At 42.0% G+C, this 14,772-nt stretch overlaps 1 protein-coding gene across 3 annotated transcripts in view; it reads right to left on the bottom strand.

Moving 5' to 3' along the window:
• The window catches only part of OGFOD3 (2-oxoglutarate and iron dependent oxygenase domain containing 3), a 40,133-nt gene that overhangs the window by 24,097 nt on the left and 1,264 nt on the right, over positions 1-14,772 (bottom strand). For all 3 annotated transcript variants that reach the window (XM_064150889.1, XM_064150890.1, XM_064150888.1), the window contains exons 3-7: positions 11,093-11,168; positions 10,147-10,189; positions 4,829-4,893; positions 3,907-3,963; positions 342-495 (exon numbers count right to left, since the gene is read on the bottom strand). In XM_064150889.1, coding sequence (XP_064006959.1) covers positions 342-495; positions 3,907-3,963; positions 4,829-4,893; positions 10,147-10,189; positions 11,093-11,168 — 395 coding nt within the window. The remainder of the gene's footprint in view (positions 1-341; positions 496-3,906; positions 3,964-4,828; positions 4,894-10,146; positions 10,190-11,092; positions 11,169-14,772) is intronic.

Genomic DNA, 14,772 nt, shown 5'->3' with positions numbered 1-14,772 from the left:
TGATTAAACACTTTGCAGGTGCAGGTAGATTTAACCAAAGTTTCTGACAGCAGGGCTTCCAGAGCATTCAACCATGTCATTTATTAATGACAGAACAGAAGTAGGGGAAAAAAAGAAAAGAAAAAAGGAATTGTACTGACCTGTGTTCCTAAACAAAAAGGAATTGCACTGGCCTACGTTCCTAAAACTCACTTTCCCTTCCATTAGGCTCATTCCTCAAAGGATTTTCACAAGCACCATTTTTCAAACACATCTGACTGATTGTTTAAATTAAAAAATTGCTTCAAAGCATTCTAATGCTAGCAGGAAATGTTTGCATCCCATCTCAGCCTCCTCCTTACCTTGTCAACGTGTGGGTGCCAGTACTCATCATGCGCTGTCTTGGCTTCTGTGTCGTTTATTCTTGAGAAGAACGTTGGCTCAGTCAGGTACATGGATGCAGAGCTGATACCAAATGCCTGAGCAATCTTCTGTTGAACTCTCTGTCTCACATCACTGTAAAGAAGACAGCACAACATGCTACATGAAGCTCATGCTGACCTTCACCAAAGTTTCTTTGTTCAGAGCTACTCTCAACCCACTCAGCACCAAGGACTGGCCCAACCCAGATGCAGGATCTTGCACTCTGTCTTGCTGACCCTTGCTGGTACTATCCAGAACTGCTTATATAGCAGCATCTATCTATCTAGCAGGACAGATCTCACTGCACACAGGCCTAGAAGAAGGCCATCCAGAATTGCCAGCCTTAGGTCAGTTGACAGCACTCTTAAAGAAACGAGATTTGATTAATGAAGGAATTACACTGGCAAATCCCACCAGTAAACACACACAGCTAGTATTTAACTGAGAGGAAATTTAAAAGCCAGCAAAGAATGCAATAATACCCTGACATTAAATGAAAACATTCTTGTAAGATGCCATCTGCCATGCTTCTTAAAATCATTACATTGTTTTCTCTCAGTTTTAACACATTCTTAACTCTTGCATTAAGTCTTTCCCTTCTTCCTAAGTGCTTCAAAAGCAGCACACAAGTGAGACACTCCAAATCCAAATCAATTCTGAAGTTATACAGGGAATTACAAGGGTAGTTTTGCATCTTTTCTGCATAAGACATTTTTCCACTGGGTAGCACTGAACCTCAACATAATTTTCAAAGCAGTTTTCCCCAGGTGCTGTTCTAGGGAACTTAAACAGTGACTATAAAGAAGTGACAGAACTAAAACCAGACCTACAGTGTTAGGCTGTGAAAGTCACATCTTAAAAACTACTTCCACGAGTCACAAAAAAGTCCTAACTATTTTTTTGTTCCCATCTTGCCCCTCACCAAAAATAAAAACAAACACAAAAAAACCCACACATAAAGGTTTGATTTTTAACCTGTCTCACTTTACATTCTGAAAGGTCTAAGCTTTAGGAGTCAGTTCAAGGTATTTCATATGTGAAATACCAAAACTATGAAACAAAGTTAGACCTGAGATTTTCAGGTGTTTCCATGGCTGTAAGAACTGAGGTTTCAAGTTGAGAGCTATGTCATGGTAGGGTCTGTGAAAGGGACATCAGGAAAGGATCTGTAGGTCCTTCCTCTCATACCTGTGAGAGCCTGATCTTTCTTGTTTCTTTCCAAGAAGTAAACAGAACTTCAGCAGAGGCTGCCTTTTGTTTCCCAAAAAGCATTAGATGTAATTACCCATTTCACTTCATAAATTGAGGGCAGCTGGCATCTTGAACAGCCCAACACAAGAATTAATGGTCTAACCCACAAACACTACAGCAGCATATTCCCTGGCTCTGACACTGGCTGGCCACTTGCTGCAGCCAGCTGGAATAGATCTACTCTGGAGTAGTTAGGCCACAGTCTTGACATAACTTTAAATCTCCAGGAGTCAAGTTGTTCTCCAAGCAGTACTGCTTCCTCTTTCAGGCTCATTCCTCTGCCAGTTTTAAAAGCTTTCTATTAAAAATTGCTGTCTGGTGTTGGTAAAGCTCCCTTAAAGCTTTACTCCAACACACATGTGCAATGGCTTTGGGCAAGACTCTGTTTTGCAGACCAAGCAGGAAGCAAAGCTCTGCTCAGATCTTCCCTATAAGACAAAACCAGCAGCAAAAAAGTCTACCTGGTTTGGACCTGCAAGTGGTTATTGATAGAGAAGGAAAACAAACTCAGTATGCCATCACATAGGACAAGGGGCAATGGGTGCCAAGTTGGAGCATAGTAGGTTCCACATGAACATAAGGATACATGATTACTGTGAAGATGCTGGAGCATGGGAACAGGCTGCCCAGAGAGGCTGTAGAGTCTCCTCTGGAGACATTCAAAACCTGCCTGTATGCATTCCTGTGTGACCTCTAAATGATCCTGCTCTGGGGCAGGGGGTTGGACTACATAGTGACAGGCAGGAATGTGCCTTCTGCCAGACCAGTCTCTGAGTCAGACAAAAGCTCTCCTCTTTTAGTGGGAGGTGTCCCTGCTCAAGTCAGGGAAGCTGGGATTAGATCATCTTTGAGGTCCCTCCCAACCCAAACCCTTCTCTGAGTCTATGATCTTTTGAGGTCATAGCTCCTAACATTCTGTGATTCTGAAGGCAAAAGAAACCCATCTTCAGAATATACTCCACAATCTTGGTGAGGCAGAAGCTACACATTTTCTTTCTAGAGTCAAAGTTCAATATCAATCAAGGAAGCTTCTTATTTTTATGATTTTGGGAGCAGAAGCAAACATTTTAAATAAGTTAATCTATAAAGGCAACAATACCTAAAATTTAATTACCAGCAGAAATAAGCTCAGAGATGTTAGTATTTTAAGCCAAATAAAATGGCTATCCTACTACAATTAATTGTTGTATTTGGCTACTTCATACATGGGTGGTGAAACACTGGAACAGGTTGCCCAGGGAGGCTGTAGATGCTACCTCTCTGGTGGTGTTCAAGGCCAGACTGGATGAGGCCTTGAGCAACCTATTCTAGTGGAAGGTGTCCCTGCCTATGGCAGGGGTTTGGATCTGGATGATCCTTGAGGTCCCTTTCAACCTAAACTATTCCATGATTCCCACCACTAGAAGGAAGTCAGATCCTCCACAAAGGCAATTTCAAAAAAAGGCAAAGAAGCAAAGAAGTAAAGAATCATTTACAAACATTACAAATAAACAAGCAACTGAAATGCATAACCAAAGCTTTACTCTGTCTGATAGTCAGAGAATGCTTGCTCCTAAACTTTGGCCACACACTTTCACAGACACATGGAACCAGTTATATTTGTTGTCTTTATTAAGTGTATGAGCAGGTCTACAGGAAAGCTAAAAGCATCAGAGGCCAAAGCATTATAACACTACTTCATATTCTGGCTTCTTAGGAGTAAAGCATGCTCTGCTTCTCTAGCCAGAGCATTGTAATACAAAGTCCTTCCACCTCCTCCTTTACCATTTTTCTTGGTTTTTCTACACTTCACCCAACCCCACCAAGTCTCTAATGCAGTAATAGCATAGGATTGCTTTTATCATGTGTGAAAATAGGACTTGATGCTGAAGGATTTTTACATCCCAGCTCTAATGTTCTGGAAAATAACCACTGAGCACAGATGAAACAGCTCTCCTTGCTCGCAGGGCTGGCTGGCACCAGCTCCTCATGCAGAAAGGGAGCTCTGATAATAATTACACCACCACTACAGTCCTGACATTGAGAATGCAGCCAAGTTCAAAGCAGCAGATGTTAGTTATCAGGTAGTTATCAAAAGGTCCTTTTACATATTCCCCCCAAGCCCATTCAAAGCATCTTAATTCTCACTAAGCTTACTATTTTGAGGTGCAAATTCAGTTGTATGAATGCACAGGACAATTCCCTCCCAAGCTGTACTCTATCAAAAGCCCACAGTGGTTTGTGTTTCACTCAGTAGTTACTGAAAGTCTTTACCGGTACAATGCAAAATCCTCTTCTGTGAAGATGTCTTGAATTTTGTCCCCAAAGTACCTGAAAAATTCAAGAGCAGCTTAAAAGGTGTTCTTGAATCAGATTCTGAGTTATATTAAGCTGCATTCTCTCCCTTGTCTGTGCTCTACCCACAATAAAAACGTGAAAACAAAAAATTCCAGCAAACGCTTTTGAGCATAACGTTCCAAAAGCACTGCAATAAGATTAAGTGTTCAAAGATTTGAGGATCAGGATGTAACAACTGAAATTCCCCAGGCAGGAAAAAAGCCCTGTCCCTCCATCATGAATTCATGTGGATGCAAGGTTTTTAAAGTTCAGACTACTTGATTCCTTCCACTGCTGATAAACTAGACCATTACTGTAAAAAGAGATTATTTACTGGTGCAAGAACTGTGAGAGTTAAGGTAATGGCAACTTTTCAAGGACCAGTTTTCATGCCAAAAAAGCTCTTTAATTGGTCATGGAAACTGGTGAATCTAACTACCTTCTGCACTTTTTCTTTCCTGTTTACAACTACCTGAAAGGAGGCTGTAGCCAGGTGGGGTTGGTCTCTTCTCCCAGGCAACCAGCAACAGAACAAGGGGACACAGTCTCAAGTTGTGCCAGGGGAGGTCTAGTCTGGATGTTAGGAGGAAGTAGTTGGCAGAGAGAGTGATTGGCATTGGAGTGGGCTGCCAAGGGAGGTGGTGGAGTCACCGTCCCTGGAGGTGTTGAAGCAAAGCCTGGATGAGGCACTTAGTGCCATGGTGTAGTTGACTGGATAGGGCTGGGTGCTAGGTTGGACTGGATGATCTTGGAGGTCTCTTCCAACCTGGATGATTCTGTGATACTAACCCCAACCCCAGCAATGAGCACTTAAATGTAGGGTAACAAGAGAAGCAGCAAGCCACAGCCCCCTTTTTACCTGTACAGATTAACAAAATGCTTCCCCAGTGAAAGAGCTCCAGAGTGCAAGTCCAAAATTGATGCCTGGAAAAGGAAACAAAACATAGGAAAAACAAACATGAAAAGGTTTTATCATTACTTAACTGTGACCTTTAATAACTGTCCCAAGCTGGCTCTCACTTCTCACAGCTTCCCAAGTGAAAATATTCATTTCCAGCACTTGGGTTGACAACATCAGACCTTACTTCATAACTACGACCCTCCCTCAGTTTGTTGTACAGATGCACAAGATATGAAGGAGCTACAAACGAAAGCACAGCACTGCTACTGCTGGGAGTCAAATGTGACACACAGAATTGCCAGTCTTCCTCCACAGGCTAGGGGTAAGACCTGTGTTCCTGGATTCCTTCTTGAAGGCATTTCCCTTCCTCACAAAGATGACTAATTTTCCAGTATTTGTGAAGCACTCAAATAGCAGCACTAATATTTATCTTGTCCAACATTTGTTATTAAAATTCCTCCTTCACCATGAGTTCCTGTATAGTTCTCATATTTTAATAGGGACATAAAAGTCAGTTTAAAAGAACAATTGTAATTCTAAGCCTTACTAGAGCCAGACTTTCTTTTCCTCAATTTCCAAACCACTGTAAAAGAAAACCAAAGAGTAAAAAGTTTTCACATATGAAAATTAAATCCATTTCTTCATCCAATTCAAGCCCAACACTTCTGCTGAGATCCAGGCCAAGCTAAAAAGATTAATATTCAGATTTGCCAGGATGAAGCACTACCTCTCAGGACTTTATATCTCTAAGCTGAATAAAGTACAAAGCAATGACATCTCTGACACACAGTATCTGGACAAAAGTACTCCTCTTGGAGTCTTTCTTGATACATAAGACTCACATTATTCTAACACAATCCAAACAATAGTAATACCACAAGGTGAGCTTCCTGGAAAGAGTGGTAGCTTCCAACATATCAACCAGGAGAGTTTCTGGGTGTGGTTTGATCATCACTGCTTGAATCCACTTTGCCCAAAAGCGGACAAGTTGATGAGTGAGCAGCAGCAGCAAATCATCAGTGCACAGATGTGTCAGAGCTGCAATGCCAGACCAGCAATAGAGCTTCACCTCAAAGCACTGTCCTGCCTCCTAGTCCTCCAAGGGGATCCAGAGGAGGACACCCATGACAGTCTCTCAGCATAAAAAAATTGCTGCAGGCTCAATTGCTCTGAACTTCAGAGCTTAATCAGGGGAGCCTCACTAAAGACTCCTTTTCAAAGGAACAGTAACAGCTTGCTTTCATTAAACCTAGCCATATAATTTTCTTTACCTGTTTTAACTTATAAAGTAACAAGCTATTCAAGTGGACACAGCATGGGCTTTTCAGAATTCTCCTTCCCACAGTTCCCCCAAAGCTTCAGAGGACTGTTATGGAAACAAATCATCTCCCAGTCATGCAAGAGCAGATCTTGTAATAAGCTTTACTTGATATTCAGAAGCAAAATGCTTTCATTTCTTGGTTTCTGGTTCTGTACAATAATCTAAGCTACAGCTAGAAGTAAAACCACTCCCATGTAGCTTCAAAAATATGCCTGTGATCATACTAAAGTAGATTATAAGGAGAAGTAGCAGGACACATATGACAAGGTTAATTTCATTTAAAAGCAAATTGCCTTTCAGATACTTTCAACATGCTTTCCAAGAGTACACATTTCTTCCACTCCTCCAGCTCCAGATGATTACAGTTGGAAAGATCCAAAATAACAAATTAATCAATAAAAGACATCAAGAACTGCAGGTACTCATAGCTGAAAAGATAATGGCTGTGATGTAAAGCCTAGAAAAGCCAGATGGAGACTGAAAAGGGATCTGCAAAAGAAAGAATATTCAGACAGACGAAAACAACTGCATGCCAGACTTAGACAGGAACTTGATTACACATGAGCACTGAGCTATTTGTTTAACAGCTACCCTGGAAAGGAACTGAAACCTATTTATTCTGGCCTCTGCAATTCCAGAACATTAAACATTTGCAGCATCGTTGCCTACACTGTGAAGAATACCTTGGTGAAAGCCTGTGTCAACACTGTTACTTCAAAGCCTGGATGAGGCACTTAGTGCCATGGTCTAGTTGACTGGATAGGGCTGGGGTATAGGTTGGATTGGATGATCTTAGAGGTCGCTTCCAACCTGGTTGTTTCTGTGAAATGCAGCTATCTGATCCAGGGCCAGCCTGCAGTTCAGGTCTGTGTAAGCTCTACAAAGTTTGCAGGGGTCCTGCCATCCTGAGCCAAACACACATACCCACACATCTGGTTTCAAGGGACTGTTCAACTGAACTACCTCCATATCCTGGTTTAGAGAACTTCTGCTGAAAGAAAGTTAAACAGCCTTTAAAAAGAATAAATCACAGAATCATTAAGGTTGGAAAAGACTTCTAAGACCAAGCCCAATCTTCTCCATGGCACCTCCATGACTGGTAGACCATGTCCTGAAGTGCCACATCTACATGTTTTTTGAATGCCTCCAGGGATGGTGACTCCACCACTTTCCTGGGCAAGCTGTTCCAATGCTTAATAAAAAAGATGACACAAATATACTAATATATACTTACAAAAAAGGACAAAAATTGAAAGTTCACTCTAGAGAAAACAAAAAAGCTAAGCTGGGGCAAACATTAAGAGAAATAATGCAATTCACATCCTGTGCATGAAGAACAGAGCATAAAACTATTTCAGAGAGACAAAGGTGTAGAAGGGGAAGCACCACACCAGCAGAGATGATGCTCCTGTTTGGATTCTGTTGAAAGTGAGACTAGAAGATAACAATGACCTCTTCTAGCTCCACTTTTTGTGGAAATAAAAATAAACCTAGGGGAAAATTACAAAGGAAGATAAGAAAGCTCAGCATGACAACTAGGGCATCACACCTGGGATATTTCAATAATTCAGATGTTTGCCAAGACCTTCCCAACACAAAAGAAAAGGAAACAAAGTTTTTGTGTTATACCTCAGTCCTCCAAGGAATCAGAAAAGGCAGCAAAGAGGAGAGAATTGACAGTCAAACTGCAAGCTTATGTCTTCAATAAATTTATTATCAAGACACAAAGACACAAGTGCACTTCTGTGAATTCAAAATATTGGTCTGTCATGCTTATTAAGAAAACAAACTAAAAAGAGCAATGTTGCTTAAAAAGGAGTTAAAAGGAAATCAGAGAGAATGAGAATGCAGCCTGCATTCTGGTAGGAATGTGAAGAAGACTGAAGTGGCTAAAGCAAGATTTTGAAAGAATTAAACAGAAGGGAATTTAACAAAAAATAAATTAGTCTTAGACATAATTGGACAGAATTAGCCAAACACTCTAAAGCCTACAAAAATTAAAGCAACTAACCAGATCTAAAGCAACAGGCTTGAAGCTTCAGAGAAGCAGACAGAGAAGCTAGATGCAGTCTTGAAACATTTCGTATGCTTCATAGGTAAGAGATGTGAATAGATAAAAGGCTCAAACGAAGAAAGATAGTCTCATCAATACATCCTCAGCACACATCCATCAGTATTTAATGATATCTGAGCCAAACCAGAACCACTGGCAAAGATTCACTCCATGATACAGGGAATACAAGCATGCAAAACAGAACAGAAAGAGGAAAACAGCAGAACAGGGGAGAAAGCAGCCTAGAAGGGACGGTGTTTAAAGGTTTCTCCAAAGCAGAATTTCCCCAAAACACTAAGTCAAATTGTTTTTAGCATCTTTCAGTGTTTATCCACCCTTCTGGCTAAGGCCTCCATCCCATAGCACACATCATCTTCCCTTAAGGAGTAACAAAGGGCATATGATAGCTTTTTCCACACTTACAGATTAAGAGAAATGTGAGAAGGCTTGAATCAGAGCCAAAACCTTTCAATGGGCATCAGATTTCTTAACAGACTTACTTCAATGCAGTAATAGATTCTCCTTTCCACTCCCATTTTCCCTCTCCCCTTAAACAAATAAATGTCACAGTGACACTTCCAAAAAATGATGCAGATGATGAATTTCCATTTGTCTGACACTGAGTTAATGTCCAAGTAGACCAGCTCAGGAGCCCTGTCCAGCAAGTTCACCTATCCTCACATCTCTCCTAAGCTTTCTCTATCACAGATTCCCCAGTTCCACAACCCCCTGCTAGGCATTAGCTTTCTGTTGTTCAAACCCATGAAGCTGTCTTGTGTTGTACACTGTTGTTCTAAATCCTCTGTGTGGAAATCTAATGAAAAAAATCACATGTAGGTCCCAAAAGAACAGCATAGGAAACCCACTTGACAGCATTAACAGCAGCAGCTGAGCCAGAGGTCCCAACAGGCAGAGGAATCTAGGCAAAGTAGCAAATTATGCAACCACAGAACTGAAAAAATCCAAAGGATGCTGACAGAACTGAACAGAGCATGGTAAATCACTTAAATATATTGTTTCAGATGAGCAGTTTCTCTGCCCATCTGAAACTGATTCAGTTTCTCAGATTATACTTTTTGCAGGTTTCTCAGCAATCACAAGGTCAAGAGCAATTCTTTTTTCAATGAAACCTTTCTCCTCTTCTGCCAATACATGCCTCAGTTCAATAGAGGGCTAAGGAAGTGGTTGTGTTTACAGTGACAAGAAGTTCTGTTCACTCACAAAAACATCCTGAGAACAAAGATGGAGGGAAGAAATTAAATGTGCTTGTTAGAGAAGTGGGTTGGTTTTCCTTTTAAATTATTACTCAAAGCTCCACTTCAGACATTACAGTACACAGCATTTTTTGTCACTATACAAACCAAATCTTTCTGTCATTCTGTGAACCACTCTAAATTGCCATTGGAATGGGCTGCCCAGGGAGGTGGTGGAGTCACCGTCCCTGGAGGTGCTCAAGAAAAGCCTGGATGAGGCACTTAGTGCCATGGTCTGGTTGACTGGATAGGGCTGGGTGCTAGGTTGGCCTGGATGATCTTGGAGATCTCTTCCAACCTGCTTGATTCTATGAATTTAGCTTCACAAGTCCAAATTGTGCAGTTCTGCTATAGTAACTATTTCCAGATAGAGAAGACAATACCAGTTCAAAAGAGGCACTAGAAATAACTAAACTGGATAATAGCAAATGTCAGCTGTATTGCAGGAGTCACAAATTACACTGCTAGCAGAAGTATTAATAGAACATAAAATAACTTTTTAGAAGAGAAAATAACTTTTCAAACATTTTTTTTCCACAAGTTTGAATGGAAGAAAATTCTCAATCTCTCTCCCTCAAGCCCCCCTAAAAAGCATTTATAATCTTGCTTGGCAGCAAAAGAGTATAGAAAGTAACAGGACACTGCTCACCCCTCCTTCAGATCCTCCCAGGGACAGTCCCCTCTCTGCTATTCTGCAGGCAAAACAATAAACTAAGATGAGAAGTAATGCCCAATTACTTTGTCCTTTAATGTCATTACTTACAGCTCGATTAAGTGGTATTTGATGCATCAGATAACTCAACTGAATTAATAGAAGCTGACACTTATTTTAAACTGAATCTTGCAGCCTGTCATGAAAATAAAGTACATTGCAGAACACTTCTGAGCTTGTAGTTTCCTTCCACGAATCCCCCAGACACTCCCCAAACCACTACCTTTAAAATACATCTACCCAAGAAAGATTAAACAAAAAAAAACCCAGATGCTGATTCTCAGGGGCAGTACAAATAAAACAGTACAATACAGAAACACTGGATTTGAAGTCACAGTGGCTGGCCTGACCAGTGAACAAAGCATTTCCACCAGCTCCATGCTGCTTCAAGCATTAGTGTATTCCCCACTGACACGATTATCAAGTGCAAATCAAACTCAGAGAGGCTGAGAACTTTTCCAACTCCATAATTTGACCGTGTCCCCTACTAGTGTTTTGATTAAAACTCACCACTTAGTAGTTCACGGAGGACTACAGGGTCAGCACTAGCTCATAATTATCCAGAATGAGACTCAGTTGAAAGGAGGCTTATGTTGTTTTGTTCTGATTTTAAAGGCCAAATGGAACAGAAAGCCAAGTGAAAATCCTTTCAAACTTAATTCACTGTCCTTTCTTCCCCCTACAAGGCTCATGCCCTACAGAGCTGGGCAGACTCTGTACAGCGAGAACTGCTTCCACTACAGTGAAAAATGCCTTTTAAAAGCTTGGTGGTTTAACCACTTTAACCCATGCTCCTCCAGCTAATGAGCTTTGTGCTGCAGCTTAAGCGCTGCCATTAAAGAGAGTGCTTTTAGAAGTTGAAAGAGCTACAAAGAAACATTACCTACGGATCCTTTCAGCTTCTTCCTTTGTGATTATTGCATCAGTCACACCTCTTCCACACTTCCTAGGAGTGCAGCCTGGAACAGAAAGGGGGAAAGAAAAAAGGAAATGTCATCTTTAACAAGGTTGAAAACAAATCACTATTTATATTCTCCTACTCCTCTTTCAGATTCAAAGCATTCAGAGAAGGGATATTGGCAATCTCAGAATATTTTAGATTACTAAAACTACAAGAAAGTCACATCTCTATTTTGATGTGTTTTGCACCACCAGAGAGAAGACAAACCAGCCAGTCTCACTGTGGCTTCTGCACAGATTCAAGTCCCCAGGACTCACCTAAGCTACATTACCTTCCCTATTATATCTGGTGTGATTTCCCTGAATTACACCAACTGAGCTGAAAAGTTCTTTCCTGCTGTGTCCGTAATGCAATCCAACAGAACGGAGACAATCCCCATGGAATGAATCTCAGCCCCCGAAGCAGACAGCTACTGGAGATGCAGTTGTCAGGCATGACCCAGAGCCTCCGGCGCTTAGGTTAAGCAAAATGCACAGCAAAACTTCTTTCCCTGTTGATCTGAAAATCATTCTTAGAAACTTTAAAGTTGTGTGGGTGAGCAGGCTGAGTGCTGACAGCAGCACAACAGATTATACAGACTGCCTTCTTGCTTGGGAAAATGAAAATCCCTTTTTGGACACATGTTTAAATTGAAGGCACCCACACCACCTAGACTGTTTAAACACAGATCAAGGATAGGAAACCAACTGGATGAAAAGCCAAATAATTCCTTGTTTCCTGACTACCCAGCAACAGCTCCCTGAAGTTAGCTCAAAGTTTGGATACCAAGAAACACACACTAAGTTATGTGAAGATAACCTAGGAAACTAGCAGTCTAAAACAATGCTGGAGAATCCATCCCTAAGCATCCATTTGTCAATGCCAGCACTGAACCCCACACTACAAGAAGAATGAACCAGAACCACTGCTCCTCCTGCTTGCTTTTCTCCTCTTGACCCTGTGAGCTAAAGAAATGGGCAGAATCAAAACACAGCATTCATCGGGAACCAGAGTGCCTTGATATTAAAAAAGCACCAAATTAAAAACTCTGGCAGCTGATGGAAGAGGCTTTGAACACCACTTGGCAATACAATCACAGAATACAGAATTCAAGCAAACAGAAAAAGTCACAAGGGATTCACAGATGAAGTTGTTCTAAGTTACAAATATGGGAGGGAATGGAGGGGAGAAAGGGGGAGCTTCTGTGCTGTGTTTTAGGCATGCTGTAAAAATCCTCTCTGTAACCAGAAAGGCTAAGAATGGGGTTCTGAAAAATGCAAACATTTCCACAGTCTCAATTCCAGGAACCAACACTTAGCAAGCTAAACACCACAGATCTTACAGTAAAAAATGCAAGATGGAAATGCTGTGTCCCCTTGAAGTGTACGATGCAGCAGATCTGAAAAGCAACAAACAGCAGCCAGCAAAGGCTGCAAACTATTTCTTGTCTGCCCTAACAAAAACGTTGACGCTGTGCTGTTGTGCCTTCATACATTCAGGAGTGGCAGATTAAAATCAGTTAGTTACTCTTGAATGCCAATTGATAGGGACAAGGCATCTCTGCCTCCAGGCAAGCAAATACAGAAGGATGGAGACAGATGGCTGAGGTAGTAACAGCTTCCAGCACCCAATTTTAAACTCAGATGTATTGGAGGGGGGGAAACAACAACAACAACACCCCCCACAAATAAAACCAAAGACCCAACCAAGGAGAAACCGACTGGGACTCCCAGAACTGGGCAAGGGCATAAATAAAAAGTTCAGCTTAGGTGTGGAAACTTTACAGCTGAGCATCAGACACCAAGTGATGTGTGGAAACTTTACAGCTGATCATCAGACACCAAGTGATGATAAGAACGTGTCTCCTCCTGACAAAGCCAGCAGCTGTGGATGTCAAGCCAGAGTAAAGACAGACCTACTGAGTGATAGAAAGTCCTCTCCAACAAAGTGACTAAAGCTGCGGAGCCGAGTCCAGCTCGGCAGCGAACCACAACCCGCAGTACCGCCTCACTAAGCTGCCGGTTACCTACGCGGAGCGAAGAGCTCAGCCTCGCTCGGTCAGCAGCTCACCGTCGCCCTCTGCTGGGCAGCGAGCAGGTCACAAGAGTTAAGATGCAAAGCTCCTTTATCCCAGCTCGGCTTCAATGAACCACTTAACGACGCTCACACGTTCCTCCTACCTCTGAGTGTGTAATACAGGGGAAGACTTACAAAAACGGCTGTTGGAAACCAAAATCAATCACAGAACTTAAGAAGCAAGCAGCAAACAAACACCCAACAAGAAATCCAGACTACAAACACATTCAGTTCCTCATGGGTTGATGTCAGCCGTGTCACTTTGTCTCATTCAAAGCCAAGAGGTCACTCCTTGCCCTGCAGGTACCAGAGTTTATTCCCAATGACATTACAAGAACAGAGATCACATTCTTTTCCCAGGCAGAGCTATCCTTGAAGTTCCTGCTTCACTTATGATGGGAAGAACAACTGATGTGGTTACCAAGAGTGCAAGTCCACAGCTCAGTTTTTTTTCTTGCAGACCAGTGAAGAGAATAATAAGGTTTTGTTGATTTGAGGAGTTTGTTCTGGTTAGGTAAAAGCCACAGGAACAATGCAAACAGTTTTAGACTTAGTTCAGCCACAACTACCAAACAACGTGGCAACACCAGCTACAGAGTTGTGTCTGGCCATGGCACTACGCAAATACAGCCAGCTGCAGTTTCTCCTTATAGAATCAACCAGGTTGGAAAACACCTCCAACATCATCCAGTCCAACCTATCACTCAGCCCTATCCAATCAACTAGACCATGGCACTAAGTGCCTCATCCAGGCTTTGCTTCAACACCTCCAGGGACAGCGACTCCGCCACCTCCCTGGGCAGCCCATTCCAAGGGCAAATCACTCTCTGAGAAGAACTTCCTCCTAACATCCAGCCTCTACCTTCCCTGGCACAGCTTGGGACTGTGTCCCCTTGTTCTGTTTTTGATTGCCTGGGAGAAGAGATCAACCCCCACTTGGCTACAGCCTCCTTTCAAGTAGTTGTAGGCAGCAAGAGATCATTTTTTAGCTGCAGTAGCTAATTGGTCAACATATAGCTAGACATACAAGTAGGCTGACAAAAAGCAAGAGCAGAGCTGCTCCCTAGCAGCAGTACAAGTTCAAAATGTTTACCAAGATGTTCTTTTTCACACTTGCAAAGTGTATCAGCACAGCTTATCCATGCAAACTGCAGCTTTCTCACTGCTTTTCATGAACGAAAATTACAATATCCCTTTTCTCTAAGAGAGTCAATGTCAACACTTCAACGAAGTAAATGCTAGAGGAGACAAACACAGGCTCAGCTGAAGGGCAAAGACAGTACTGAAAGCTGCCTGCACACACACATCAACACAGGTGTATCAAAAGCTGGCACTTGTGTCATGACCACAAGCTAGCAGCATAGACAACATGCTCAATCAATTCCAATCCATACCCTGCATAGTATTTACCAGTAACAAACTCACCACAGGAATCAAGAGAGTATGAAAAGCTAGATATAGCAAAAGGCTTATTTCAAACAGCCTAAGTAAGGCAGTCTCTGAAGGGCATTATGTAGGAGTAACAAAAACCCTGCAGATGGCAGCAA

The sequence above is a fragment of the Pogoniulus pusillus genome, chromosome 11 (genome assembly GCF_015220805.1).
Source record: "Pogoniulus pusillus isolate bPogPus1 chromosome 11, bPogPus1.pri, whole genome shotgun sequence".
Taxonomy (NCBI): domain Eukaryota; kingdom Metazoa; phylum Chordata; class Aves; order Piciformes; family Lybiidae; genus Pogoniulus; species Pogoniulus pusillus.
The sequence above is the reverse complement of the archived record's forward strand: the minus strand, read 5'-3'. Positions and strand labels throughout refer to the sequence as shown.